The following is a 12,991-nucleotide window of genomic DNA, read 5'->3' on the forward strand; positions in this document are numbered from 1 at the left end:
TGTGTCTGTGTTTATATTGTTGCTACCCGAAATCCCGTCGCTGATTGGCTGCCGCTCTTGCGCATCATTGGCAGTTTTATCCTGCGTGTTTTGCTCAGGCTCCTTCCTACACGTGAGTGTGGCGCCGCACATGTTCCCATGTTTTGGCTTGGCACGGGAAGAAAGTGGGAGTATGGAGAGAAAAGAGAGGAAACGGCAGAGGAAATTCTGAATGTGTGCTGTCCATCAGAGAAAAAAACAACTGTTTTCATTAATTTCATAGAGGAAAATAATAGTTATAGACAGTTACCATACTGCTGCATTTTGCAGGAGACGTACATGCGTTCATGACTGCGTGTGCATGGATGTCTGAATATCTGCGTTACTGTTTCAGCTGCTAACACGGGTTAAAGTTACAGAGCCAAGTTTCCTTTTGCTCTGGCTCTGACTCGTGGATAGCCTACTTTCCACTTACAAACTTACAAGTAGGCTAGAGGTTAAAGGCTAATTATGTGCCAAAAACACATTTATTTCACAGGCATGTGTGGCGTTGGCCTGGTCAGAGGTTGCATAGCTGCTGTCAGACCATATTAGGGCACAGCGGCTGTGACCTACGACTACAGACGAGGTGAGTTTCAGAATCTGAAATCTGTTTTCAGTCCAGGTTACGTTTTGTAAAGGCAGTATTCAGAACAGCTTTTCAGATAACTTATTCAGAATAGTTTTTAGGAAAATACTTTTTAAACACCCTCCCTCCTTGTACCGAAACACCATGAATGCATTTTTATTAAATATTTAAAATCACAATACAGCTTGTTAAGACTTACTCTAAGAAAAATAACTCAAAAAGTGGCTCCTTACAAACACTGAAGATTGAGTAGACTGATAAATCACTGTGATGACCAGTTATTATTCTGATTGGTAGTAAACTCTTTTGAGAAATGATTAAGTAGTGCACATGTTCATGAGTGATGAGCTTAGCTTGGTGTTGTACTGAAGTCGTGCAGCATTTCATGGCAAGTTGTATACTTATCACTAAATGAAAATCACATAGCTACTCACTTTAAAGTCAAATTTGGGAGATCTTGCTATTGGGATATGGCAAATTGTTGGCTTAAGCCATGAAAGGGCCAGGGGATTATGAATGCATGCATGACTGCTGAAGCAGACAGTGAGAGACAAAATAATGTGGAGAATTTTGTATTTATTTGAATAAATATTTGAATAATTGAGGTTTACCTAGTGGTAAGGTTTACTTAGTGGTAGTAAAAGTTGTTTTGCCAGGGAAAAGCTTTTATCAGCAAGACGGACCTTAACAGTAAAAATGGTGATTCACAAATGATCTCTATATATGGTCAGATGTGTCCTGGCGTGTGATTGATCATGTGATTTGAGAAAGATTAGGACCAAGGGTTAGATGTTCCTAAAGCTCATTTTTGTATTGTCAGTGTGCTTTTAAATGGCTCATACTCCTATTTTTATATTTTAAGGTCTGTTTATGAGAAGTGCGTGTTACCATAAACAGTCATAACTCATTGTGACATGACCATTCTCCACCATGTCCTTCTCCCTTAGAACTAAACAGGCTGCTCTTGTTACTGCACCTTTAAGATGTAAATGACCTCTGAGTGCTCATTTGAAAAGTGTGAAGAATGGCTAGAGCTAAGCTGACGTAGGCCCAATAGGTGTATGTATGACATCACAAAAAACAATGCACTGTTTTGAAGTTTCCATTAATGAACTATAAGGACTAAATATTACATTTACATACCCTTTTATTTAAAAATATGTGAGGCAAATGCAGTTTTCCATTATACAGGCCCTTGAAATGACATATACTCCAATATACATGGATCTTCAATTCAACAGTCAGTTGTTTTTTTTTTTACAAAAATGATTAACACAACCTTTTACAGGTTTTTTATGGCAAAATATCATCAGTACATTTAATACATTTAACCACAGCATTTATTTTTGCCACTTTATGAACCTCAGTGATAAGTGTATTCCACAGTATTCCATAGTTCAAGACGAACAGCAGCAAATTATTTGCTAAGTTTGTATTTACCTAACCAAACAGTACATTGCCAGTTTTATCAATGCATACCAACTAAGCCTAGTGACTGACTATGTAGAACCACGTGGGTGTGAACAAATATGGGCTAGTCCGTCTCTTCCTTGTCAGTTATTACGCAATAAGAAAGCAAACACTGATTGTTCTGGGCCATATTTTTCCATAACCCAGAGGTAGGCTGGTATGACCCCCTGTGTTCCACAGGTGGCAGACAAATATTACTGTCTAGTGGGCCTCAGTTTGTTAGTTATCCAGCTCTGTGCTACAGCTATCATAAAAATGAGAAATGGACTTCATTTTGACATATTTAGACACATGAATGTCTTTAAAAAGGCCCTTAAAAACTAAATAATACTGAGAAATATGAAACATTGTAAATAAAAACACTAGTTACTGTACTGATAGATCTTAGAGTGACTTATAAATTAAAGGCATTTCATTCATTTGCTCTTAACCCATTAATGTCCATGTCCAGTGTCCATATTTTGGTCCACAAGTTCTCTGAGCTTTCCTGAACACAAATCTGAGGGCAGTTTGTAAACTGAGCAAACCACGTGGTACAAAGTTAGCTTTTATCACTTGGTTCATCATATTAATGTGAATAGATACATGATATTTACATGCAGTCAAATAAACGTAAGTGGGTACCTTTAGATGTCCATCCAAGATGTAGTATTGACAAATCATTGTAGACAAATCAGAAATACTCCTGTGAGTTCATCTGGGAGCTTCTCTTTCACAGTGGGTTGCAATGGGCCTGCAAGCTTGGCCGAGTGGTAACAGTAACCAAGAAACAAATGTTTTTGGAGTGGTCAGTTCTCAAATGAGCTAATGGCCTGGACCAGAATACCTGAAACTGTGTAGTGCAGTGAGTATCCAGGAGTTGACCTGAGGTATATCAGAGTAACATTTTCTGGGTATGTCTCATATCAACCCCTTGTAACTTTTAGATAATATTTTAAACTATTTTAATGTGTTAGAGTATGTATTATCATATGGACACTCAAACATTCATCCATTGAAGACATTCGCCAGTGTATCTCAAAATATATTGGATGAACATGCATCACTGACTTAGTGTGTCCCAGAACACATGGCAAATCAAACCAACAGACAACAATTAATTCAAGAAGGGGAAATCACCAACTCAAACATACTGTAGGTAGACAAATGTATGTTAACAAAAATGCATGTTTAGTGCATTCTGCATTTTAGCGGTTTTAAATGTTGAAATGTATGATATACTGTCCACCTTTTGTTAGCCATGTCTCAGCTATGGGGAGGAAATGTGCAGATCTCTGCCGGTTGCATTCACAGGATTTTGAACTGCCTTTGGTTTCACAATATTGACATTTTTGGAGAGAAATAAATTCTATAGAACATAAATGATGTCATAGATAGAACACTGTCTATAGAGTGGTGATGATGTCATAGAAAGAAAACAGTTTCTACTGAATGGTAATTATGCCACAGTTAGAAGATACCTTCTGTTGAATGGCAGTGATGTTATTGAGAGAACACATTTTCTGCAGAGCTGCAATGATGTCACAGAGAAAAGACATTTTCCTTAGAATGGCAATGATGTCATTGAGAATGACACTTTCTAAAGTTTGGCAATGATGTCATAAATAGACGGCACTTTCTACTGAATGACATTGAGGGTATAAAGAGAAGAAAGAATGTTAAACGTGTCAAAGAAATGAATGCAAACAACAGGGGGCGATCTGACCTCTTTCTAATATGGCGGCGTTCCACAAATGAGCAGTTAGCTCCTCTGCTAGTTAAGCTTTTTTTAACATGTGACATGAAAGATTTTCTGCAAGAATGAAAAAAAAAAGCTCCAGTAAATCTAAAGTAACTTATAAGTTATTAAGAATAACTAATAAACAGGTAGATATTAAGGCAAGTAATCATAGACATTCTAGCATAGGCCAAACAGAAGAAGCTATAATGCATATTTTTGAGCAAGAGTAATTAATCCAGATCCCGCAGCATTTTCCCTGACTGAGTAGCATTTCTGCAGCTGTATAGCCACTTAATAACCCGAGCATTGCGCTCTATGACCGATGGGCCTTGTCCAGTTTTCTTGTCTGGTAGCTCGTCCTCTTGAAGCCCATCACTACGGTTACTGCTGGCCTGCGAAAAGCCATCGTCCGAGGCGACCACACTCACACTCCTGACTATTCCGGAGCTGATAAACTCCTCCTCCATTCCTTCTGAGCCTGAGCAGAAATTGTCCCGCCCCATCAACTCAATGATGTCATCGTCGAGCCCGCAGTACATGAAAAAGGCATCAAAGTTGGCGAAGTTTCTAGAGTAGCGTGAGCTGATGTCAGAGTGCGAGCGTGACACCCTGCTTCTGCGGCTGGATCGCTCGCTTCTCACTACTGTAGCTGGTTTGCAGTCTTCCTGATCGCTTGTATCCACTGTTCTTGGTTTCCAAACAGCATCCTTTACCTCAACTGTTGCTGTTGGTTTCCTAGCAACGTCCTCTCTGTTGCTTGTAACTGTTGCTGTTATTTTCCTAGCAACGTCCTCTCTGTTGGTTGTAACCGCTGTAGTTGGTTTCCTAGTAACATCCTCTCTATTGCTTGTAACTGCTGCTGTCAGTTTCCTAGCAACATTCTGGTGATTACTCTCGCTGCCTTCAGCCTCCTTGGTTAGCATTTGGCCATTATCAGCCTCAGAGTCAGACTTCTCAAACTCTTGCTGACTTGTTTTGTCTTCAAGTGAGGCCAGCAACGGCTGTTTGGTTAGTTTCTTACCGTTGCCACCCTGCGAGCCTCTCTGGAGCTCCCCCTTGTGTCGGTACAGTAAAAGCGAGTCAGGCCGTTTCTTGCTGCTGTTTCTCTTCACAACATTCACCTCTTGTGGTGGGTCTTCTCCGGTAATGTTAGGTAGGCTGTTGGGAGCCTGTTGGCTCCTCTCAGGGGATCCTTGGTTGGTAACTGTCTCTGAGGTTAACAGCCGTTGGTTCCGGATGTACTCAGGTTTGGTCGCAGCTAACCGCTCGGCGGCGCTGCGGCCTGTGGCCTCTCGCTCCCGCTCCATCTGCTTCCTCAGGTACTCAGGACCTTTCTGCAGAATACGTGATGTGTCCAGCATTTTTAGCAGTTTTTGTAGTAAAAAAACAAGCCTTAAATGAAAAACACAGGTCGTGTTCCTACAACATTACGACTAAAAGCAGCGTTCGGCTCTGTAAACTGTAGCCCGGAGAATTAAAAAACTCATAGTGGGAGAGGCAGTCCTGTTACAGCATGTTATAACCCTTAGCACACACACATACACACACTGCTGAGAACCACACCTGTGTTCTTACCTTGTCACCCACACCCCACAACCCCTCCCACGGTTTAAGCCAATGTGAGGGAAAAAAAGAAGGAAACTCTATACTGACTCAAAGCATTTCAACATGGCAGAGTCCTCACATTCACAGAGCCACATATGATCTTCATAATGGGAATGTTTTGTGATTCCAGCTCAAATGTCTTCACACGTATCTCCAATTTTATAATGTAGTCATTTGTAATTAGGTGCAGGTAAGAAATGATTTACTGGAACATGAGTAAGGCGTGTACGTAATTGTGAAAGCACATTCATAAACTCATAAAAATGGAGGCGTGATGTAGAGCACGACAATGGAAGATCTCTGTCCAACAACATTAAAAATGAAAGGGTAACCAAACTTTCTGTAAAATGCTCTGTAACATTGATGGTGATAGAAACCAGACATGTCAAATATTTAATGTCTCTAAAAGCCGCCTCACAGAAAGTTATCACATGAAGCGGTATGAATACCCTGCCTGATATCTGAGATGTTGTTTCATGAAGGCCTTAAACATTATGTGTTACTATCTATTAATGATGGAGGACTGTACATGTAGGGTGTTGAAAGGAAAAATAGTCCCCAAAGATTTTTTTTCCCCAGAATTACCACTATTATACTATTATCAGTGTTACACATACAATCTCAGAAGACGTGTGGTCAGGTTCACTGTAATAAAATACAATAAAGAATATAATAAAAGCCTGGAGATGAGACGGGGTGTGTGGAGTCAGTACAATTTAGAAAATATAATTTCAACAGATAAATGTACAGTTTCATTTCCTGACTAAAGTTAGTGAGATGTAGACTTGAGGGCAGCACCCCAGTGACAGCTGAGCACCTTTTTGTTTCTGAGAGTGTATGGACAGAGGAAGCTTGTATTGACACATAATAAAACATCTTACATCTTCATACCAATAGTGACAAAAGCTATTTAGAAATACTGAAGTATTGCTTTTTAAAAGATATTATTCGGTACTTATCCATGTGTTACAAAGACCCTACTGTAATGTGTTACTGTAGTTTTTCTCTCTTCTGTTTCACTACTGCACACCTCTCTCTCTCTCTCTCTCTCTCTCTCTCTCTCTCTCTCTCTCTCTCTCTCTCTATCTGTCTCTCTCTATCTGTCTCTCTCTATCTGTCTCTCTCTCTATATCTCTCTATCTGTCTCTCTCTCTATATCTCTCTATCTGTCTCTCTCTCTATCTCAGTATTTGTCCATGTACCTGAACTATCTTTCTAGTTCCTCCCTCTTTGAACCTTCTCTGAAATCTGAAGTTCACTTTGACAACAAAATAAGAAAATCAGGCCACAGTCTGTGTAGGTAGGGTTATGTGTAATTACCACAGCTTAGAACCACGAACCCAGACACTGATACCACAAAATTATAGCTGTCAACGTAAACTATGTAGAAGGACCAGCAGATGGCAGTAGACTAGAGCTGATAGGATGTGTACGTGTATGAGGATGGACTTGCTTGTTGCATGTGCATGTGTGTATTCTAATATGGGGTCAAACCTCTATTTAAGTGGCTTGTGGCCTGTTTTCATGACGCAAAACATAATTGCATCCTGCTGAGTATCGCCAGCGTATTTGAAGATAAGTATCTTCCTTTAACCTGTTCTTTTATCACCTGAAGTGATTCCCTCCCACAAACGCCACTATAATCCCCAAACACTGCGGAGGATTTGATTATCAGTTCATTCAGAAGTGGCTCCATGATTATGGTAATCATATTCATCAGAAAGGATGTTTCAGGAACATTAACTCTACTGAGCCCTGAGCTCACAGACACAAACTTATTATTACCAGGATTGATAAACTGCGAAGGGCCTGTATTCATTACTGTCATAACTACATCACTTACACATTCGTTTCATAGTTAACTATAGTGAATGTTTGAGTTACTGAAAAGCCAGTATTCAAAGAAATTATCAGCACCCTTGGTTAAAAAAAATCTCTTTGTGGTAATTTAGCTCAACTTCACACTGAAATTATGAGTACATAAGGAAATTTAGACCAAGAAACTGAAAACCCTTATTTTTTTAAAGGATGTCAGTCATTTATCACCCCTGCAGTTAATATTTTGTGCCATCTCTCTTTGCTAACATAACAACAATGAGTCTTCCCCCATAATACCTGACGAGGTGAAGAGAACAATGAGCAACATATCTGAGAATATCCTCAATACACAGTCTCTCCAGGCCCTCCACAGCGTCCTAGGTTCTTTATTTTGGACTCTTCTCCAGCTCATTCTGCATTTTTTAAATGTTGTTTATGATAGGGGACTGGGGTGGCCAATGCTGATGTCAAAAACTTGATTCTGTGGTCAGTGAACTATGTAAATGTGTAGATTTGGATGCTTGTTTTGGATCATTGCCCTGCTGGAAGATCCAGTCAAGATGCTATGTGTTCTAACAAGACCTACGGAGGAAAAACAGCCCCAAAACATCACAGATCCTCATCCATACTTAACAGTTAGTTCTTTTCTATATAACCATCTTTCCTTTTACAATAAAAAAAGTACCTTTGGTGTTCTTTGGCAAAAAAAAACTTAAAAAACTAATTTTGACCATAGAATGTGGTCCTATGTCATCTAACAAACTTCAAATGTTTAGTTGTAAGAAAACGCTTTCTTCTTTCCAGTTTATTAGAGGTGAAGGTGGAATCTAAATGTATTTTTGGAGAGTTGCTGACAACAAAATGCTCCATCCGTGATCTCTAACCATTCTCTTCACTGTGCATATGGCAGCTTCAATACAGCTCTGTTTGTTTTAAACTTAATTATTGCCCTATGGATATGGACATTTGCAGGTGTGTAGCTTAACAGGCATTACTTGATTTATTTTCCCCATGTTGATGAATGAGTGAGGAAATTTGGCCTCTGTGCCACCTCATATTTATACTCCAGTGAAACAAATAGTGAGGGATGAATGAGCGCTGAAATATAAATGAAAAAAATGCTTAATGTACATTTTGTTCATAGGAATTTACAGGGGTGCCAACAATTGTGACTTGATTTTGTTAGTAAACAGTGTGAGATTAATAATAAAGTAGGACTGTAATTATGATTAGATATTCAGAATTGATGCCTATCTATGAAAGATCAAAGTAACAAATTTCAAATTTCGACAAGTTTTCAGGTAGGACATATAAAAAGTGTTTTTATTAAAGGTTAATGAATGGAATTTCCATTCTCATTAACCCCTTAAATGGCCAGGTTTAGGGTTTTATTACACTCTATAATTTAAGAATAGCCAGTTTGCACTGAAGTCACTGCAGTTACTGAATAATAAGCCATAGTATAAAATATGACTGTGATTTTAAGGGGTTAATGAATCAGTTGGAGAAGGGCTGGAGTCTATTAATTTGTTTGAATGCCAATATTTGAAATCAATTCCTTTAATAATATTTATTATAATTATAATAATCTTTATTTATATAGAGAACTTTCCATGCCGGTGGCAGCAACATACATTATTTTTATTTATGTTATGTATATTTATATATATAAATATGCATTTATGTATATAAATACCAAGAGACAGAGAATTAATTATTAAACATTAAGTTGAAATGTGCACTGAGTTTATTTGTGTAATAGACAGTAGAGTTATGTTCCACAGTTTAGAAGCATAAACACTGAAAGAGGCCAGGTTTTATTATTCTAAAATGAGGAAAATGGTAAAAAAAAAAAAAAAAGACAGAAAACCTCATCTATGAGTAAGTATTTGATTAAAACCCTTGACTGGTAGTGTATATCTTGTGTATATCAAACCTCACACGATGATCCATTTGATTGTCAAGTTTAGCATCATAGTACTCAGCGTAAGTACAGTTGTTTTCAGCTGAAGAATATCTAAACGCCATGAGAGATCTCAGTTTCACTCCTCCTTTTTCCTGCTCTGTCTCTCTCATCTTCTGTTCTCTTCTGGCCGGTCCTCAGCCACGACCTCATAAAAGATGTACTGACTTTGGTGAAGGAATATTCTGCAATATTACATGATGAAATACAGTTTCATATCAAGTCAGCAATTGATTATGATTTTGTGAAGAGTTTAGTTTTCGCTGTGAAGTGAGTTTCCCTGGTATTTTTTTTTCTCCTCTTCTGGATGATTTTATTACATTTCTGTTTGTTTGAAGGATCTTTTCCACCCGGCTTGAAGAAGTCTCCTGCCGTGTGGATTTTGTGTTGCACAACACACTCACACGCATGACGGGGCACTACAGAGAGAAGCGCTGGCCTGATGAGGAGGTTACACACCACAGCGTCTGAACTGGAGGAATTTCAGCCGGCTCCTTTATGTGCACACAATTTATGTTCTAAGCAGAGCAGAACCAAAAGTGACAGTGAAAAATCATATTTACAAAATTCTCCCATAACCCAAAATGTACACTTAACAAGCTGAGGCACGTTTGAATGAAAACGTATGAAGTTTACCTCTTTACTTTTGCACTGCAGCTATGAGGCTAACGCAGCTAAAAAATAATGGAAGCATATCAGTGAACTTGTAGACAGGAGAACCACTATTACTCCAAAGCACGTCCAAAATGAATGGGTTAATATGAAGTATATGAGTAAAATCATAGTTAATAAATGCAAAAATATTTAAACACCATGGTTATATTTTTAAACACTCGCAAACTCCAGTTTTATTAGTTGAAAATGGCGCCTCATGTATGTCCATGATGTCAGTGAGTGCAAACAGTGAGCTGCTCCACTTGTAGCAGTAATCCTACCCTTGTATTGCCCAAAACCTGTTTGCTGTAGAAAAAAGGAAACATACAAGTAGGTTTTCTTTGCTTTATTAGTCAAATACATCCTTTTACTGTCTAAATTTAAAGGAAAGTTCAGGGCAAGGGATTAGAAACTAATTTAGCTTTTCTTGTTTTTAGCCGTTTAGCTCCATTCACCCCATTCAGTGAGGACTCATGGGTGGCCTCTGGTTTTGCAGTCATGTTTTTGATATAAAGGGAAACAGTAAGTGGCCAGGTTCCTCATAAACCAGCTCTGGAAACTTATGTAGCAACATGCTAACAGCATTCCTAAACCCTGCATGCCTGAACCATTACACTTGACTCAGACTGTGGCGAGTTGTTCAGTAACCTGAAACAAGAGATGTTAACAAGTCACTTCATGTCAAGTCTCGAGTGTCTCGAGAAGAGACCATTTTAACATAAAAGAATCCCCAAACACTAAATGTGGTTTTTAAAGAAAACAACTTAAAACAGTTATTTGATCTATAGTGAATATATCAAGCATGCTAGCTAGCTAGAATAATAGCTAATCCATCTGAAGCTTTGGTAAGTTTTAAAGGAATGTGACTTAAAGGAAACAGACTTGACTTACTTGTGTGTTTTCTGACACTATGAAACTGGGAAATTGTATGCTAGATAGCTAAAAACAGTAGCAGCATCCATTCTTTTCTTATTGTGCCAGAAACCCCATAGGCAAGTCTACTTGAGATTCTTTTACAGCTCAAAACAGTGTGAGGATGTGAGGGAAGTGTGTGATAGCACAGTTTGCACAGTGCTAACTAGCAGGGTACAGACTTCCATTAGCTGTTAGCTACATTTACCTTGTTGCGCCGAAACAAAAAAAAAAAAGCAATCAGACCAAAATCATATCTTGTCTACATCTGGGATAAAGAGAGAACTGACTGATACAAATTAGATTTTGTACTGAACTTTCACAATAATGGGCAGAGAAACATGTCCAGTGTCTGGGCTACATGCTGCAATAGAACACCACTTCTAAAATCTGGCCTCCTCGACCTCTGTTTCCACATTATAAATCCAGATGTGAGGATCTGAAACTAACAGACTCCACACAACTCCAAAAACACAACAACTAGACGCCAACATACATGTTGCATACAGTCAAAGAGCGTACGGTTTATGCTAGGCATGGGTCCAAGGAAAGTTAATATATCCGCCCTCATTATCGTGTCAGACAAACGACAGCAAAATACACCCGAACACGCGTGCATACACACATACATCTGCTGCACCAGATGACTGTTAAGATCCCCACCTTTTTCCATTTGATAAAGATTAATATCATATAGAAACCTTAACAAAACTCGTCCACTGGACTGTAGCCCTCTGTGAGCTAATCTCTGCAGTGTATAGCCCAACATCAGCTCTTCTGCATTGCAGACTGAACTCATTGTGAGTAAGTTTCAGCCAAAACTATGACCTGAACCATACGCTCCACAGTATGCGCTTTTTATATTTGGTCATAAATCAGACAGTTGAAGATCATGTCCTTCCATTTTAGTGATATATTACACTGTTGAACATACTAAGCAGGACAAACCACAGGATACTATACAAGCACTAAACTCTAGGGATAACTTCTTATTAAAAAATTTTTAAAAAGTATGGTCCACACTAATGTAAGATGCAGGCCTGTAGTTAAATAACAAAGTGAAATAATATAAAATATGAAAAAGGCTTTGAATTCTTTGATTCTGTATCTGAATATACAATACATAGACTAGCTTATGGTCAGTAGTCTAATATTGCTTTAGCTAGTTAGGACACAATTTACAGCACCATTAAAACCTTAACAATGAACTATAAACCACTGACTGTCATGATTGGCCCCTTCCAGTCCTGTCCATGTGCTTTGTTTTGGTTTTCAGTCCTGGCGTCTTGTTTCGTGTTTCTGTCTGTCCCTCATTTATCCTCATGTATTTTAGCCCTGCGTTTTCCTCTGTCCGGTTGCTGGTATTTGTTTGATTTGTTGGATATGTTTGTTGGATGTATGTATTGTATTCTCGTGTTTGGTTCTTGTTTGAGGTTCTGTGTTGTTTATTATGTCTGCACCTCGATCCATTCACATTGGCTCTATGACCCTGGACTGTCCTGACCCTGATTTTGGATTTGCCCACAATAAATCTCACTTGTCTCTGCACATGTGTCCACCTCAACATTGCTCCACATTACACTGACGTCCATAGCTGAAGAGATTTGAGACCAAAAAGTGTTTTTATCATATTAAAATTCAGTATGGTATATGTTTAATCCAGGGGTGAAAAGTCTGAAAAAAGATTTGAGTGTGAGGAACCTTTTAAAAGTTACAAATACGCTCATATAATGTAAAGGTTCTACACCAATTCAAAGGTTCCTCTTAAAGAACCTTTACATTATGTGGATGTTCTTTACAATTTAAAATGGTTCATGCTCATACCCCACTTACAAAAACTCTTCTATCTATGGTCTTTGTTTTTGCATGTGTAATGCATGGGCTGGTGAGGCAGACAAGGAGGCAGAGTACAAGTGCAAGTGTCCTTTTTTTAAGTCCTTATATTTATAATGCAAATGACAGACAGGTAGACAAATAATACAAGGATCCACAGAGAACGCACCAAAACACGATAACAAAGGGAACTATTAAGAACATAAAATGAGTAGATAAACAATGAAATACAAAGTCTAAACTTGCGCAAAGAAAACACAAGCAGGGCAACAAGAAAACAAAAGTCAAAACCTAAACCAGAAACACCCAACAATGCTAGCTAGGGAACAAAGGAAACACAGGGATCGATATACATATACTAACAGTGGAGACAAGGAACACCTGAGACTAATGAGAGGGTGGGGTTGGG

The 12,991-nt window shown here is 38.6% G+C and overlaps 1 protein-coding gene and 1 long non-coding RNA gene across 3 annotated transcripts; one reads left to right on the forward strand and one right to left on the reverse strand.

Moving 5' to 3' along the window:
- The first annotated feature begins 77 nt into the window (after positions 1-77).
- LOC108432795 lies at positions 78-12,295 on the forward strand. Of its 2 annotated transcripts, XR_001858251.1 has the most exons (3): positions 78-112; positions 518-607; positions 9,522-12,295. It is a non-coding gene; the product is annotated as an uncharacterized LOC108432795 (long non-coding RNA). The 2 variants fall into 2 exon arrangements; XR_001858250.2 differs by lacking the exon at positions 78-112 and having other exon boundaries at positions 221-607.
- fam110c (family with sequence similarity 110 member C) lies at positions 1,737-5,327 on the reverse strand. The gene has a single exon (XM_017706893.2). It carries the CDS (start codon positions 5,156-5,158, stop codon positions 4,028-4,030), a length of 1,131 nt encoding a protein of 376 aa, XP_017562382.1. The 5' UTR covers positions 5,159-5,327; the 3' UTR covers positions 1,737-4,027.
- Positions 12,296-12,991: the final 696 nt, after the last annotated feature.

This window comes from Pygocentrus nattereri, chromosome 9 (assembly GCF_015220715.1).
Source record: "Pygocentrus nattereri isolate fPygNat1 chromosome 9, fPygNat1.pri, whole genome shotgun sequence".
Lineage (NCBI taxonomy): Eukaryota > Metazoa > Chordata > Actinopteri > Characiformes > Serrasalmidae > Pygocentrus > Pygocentrus nattereri.

Excerpts from the sequence above, each read along its gene's own strand:
- fam110c (XM_017706893.2), bottom strand. The coding sequence starts at position 5,158 with ATGCTGGACACATCACGTATTCTGCAGAAAGGTCCTGAGTACCTGAGG.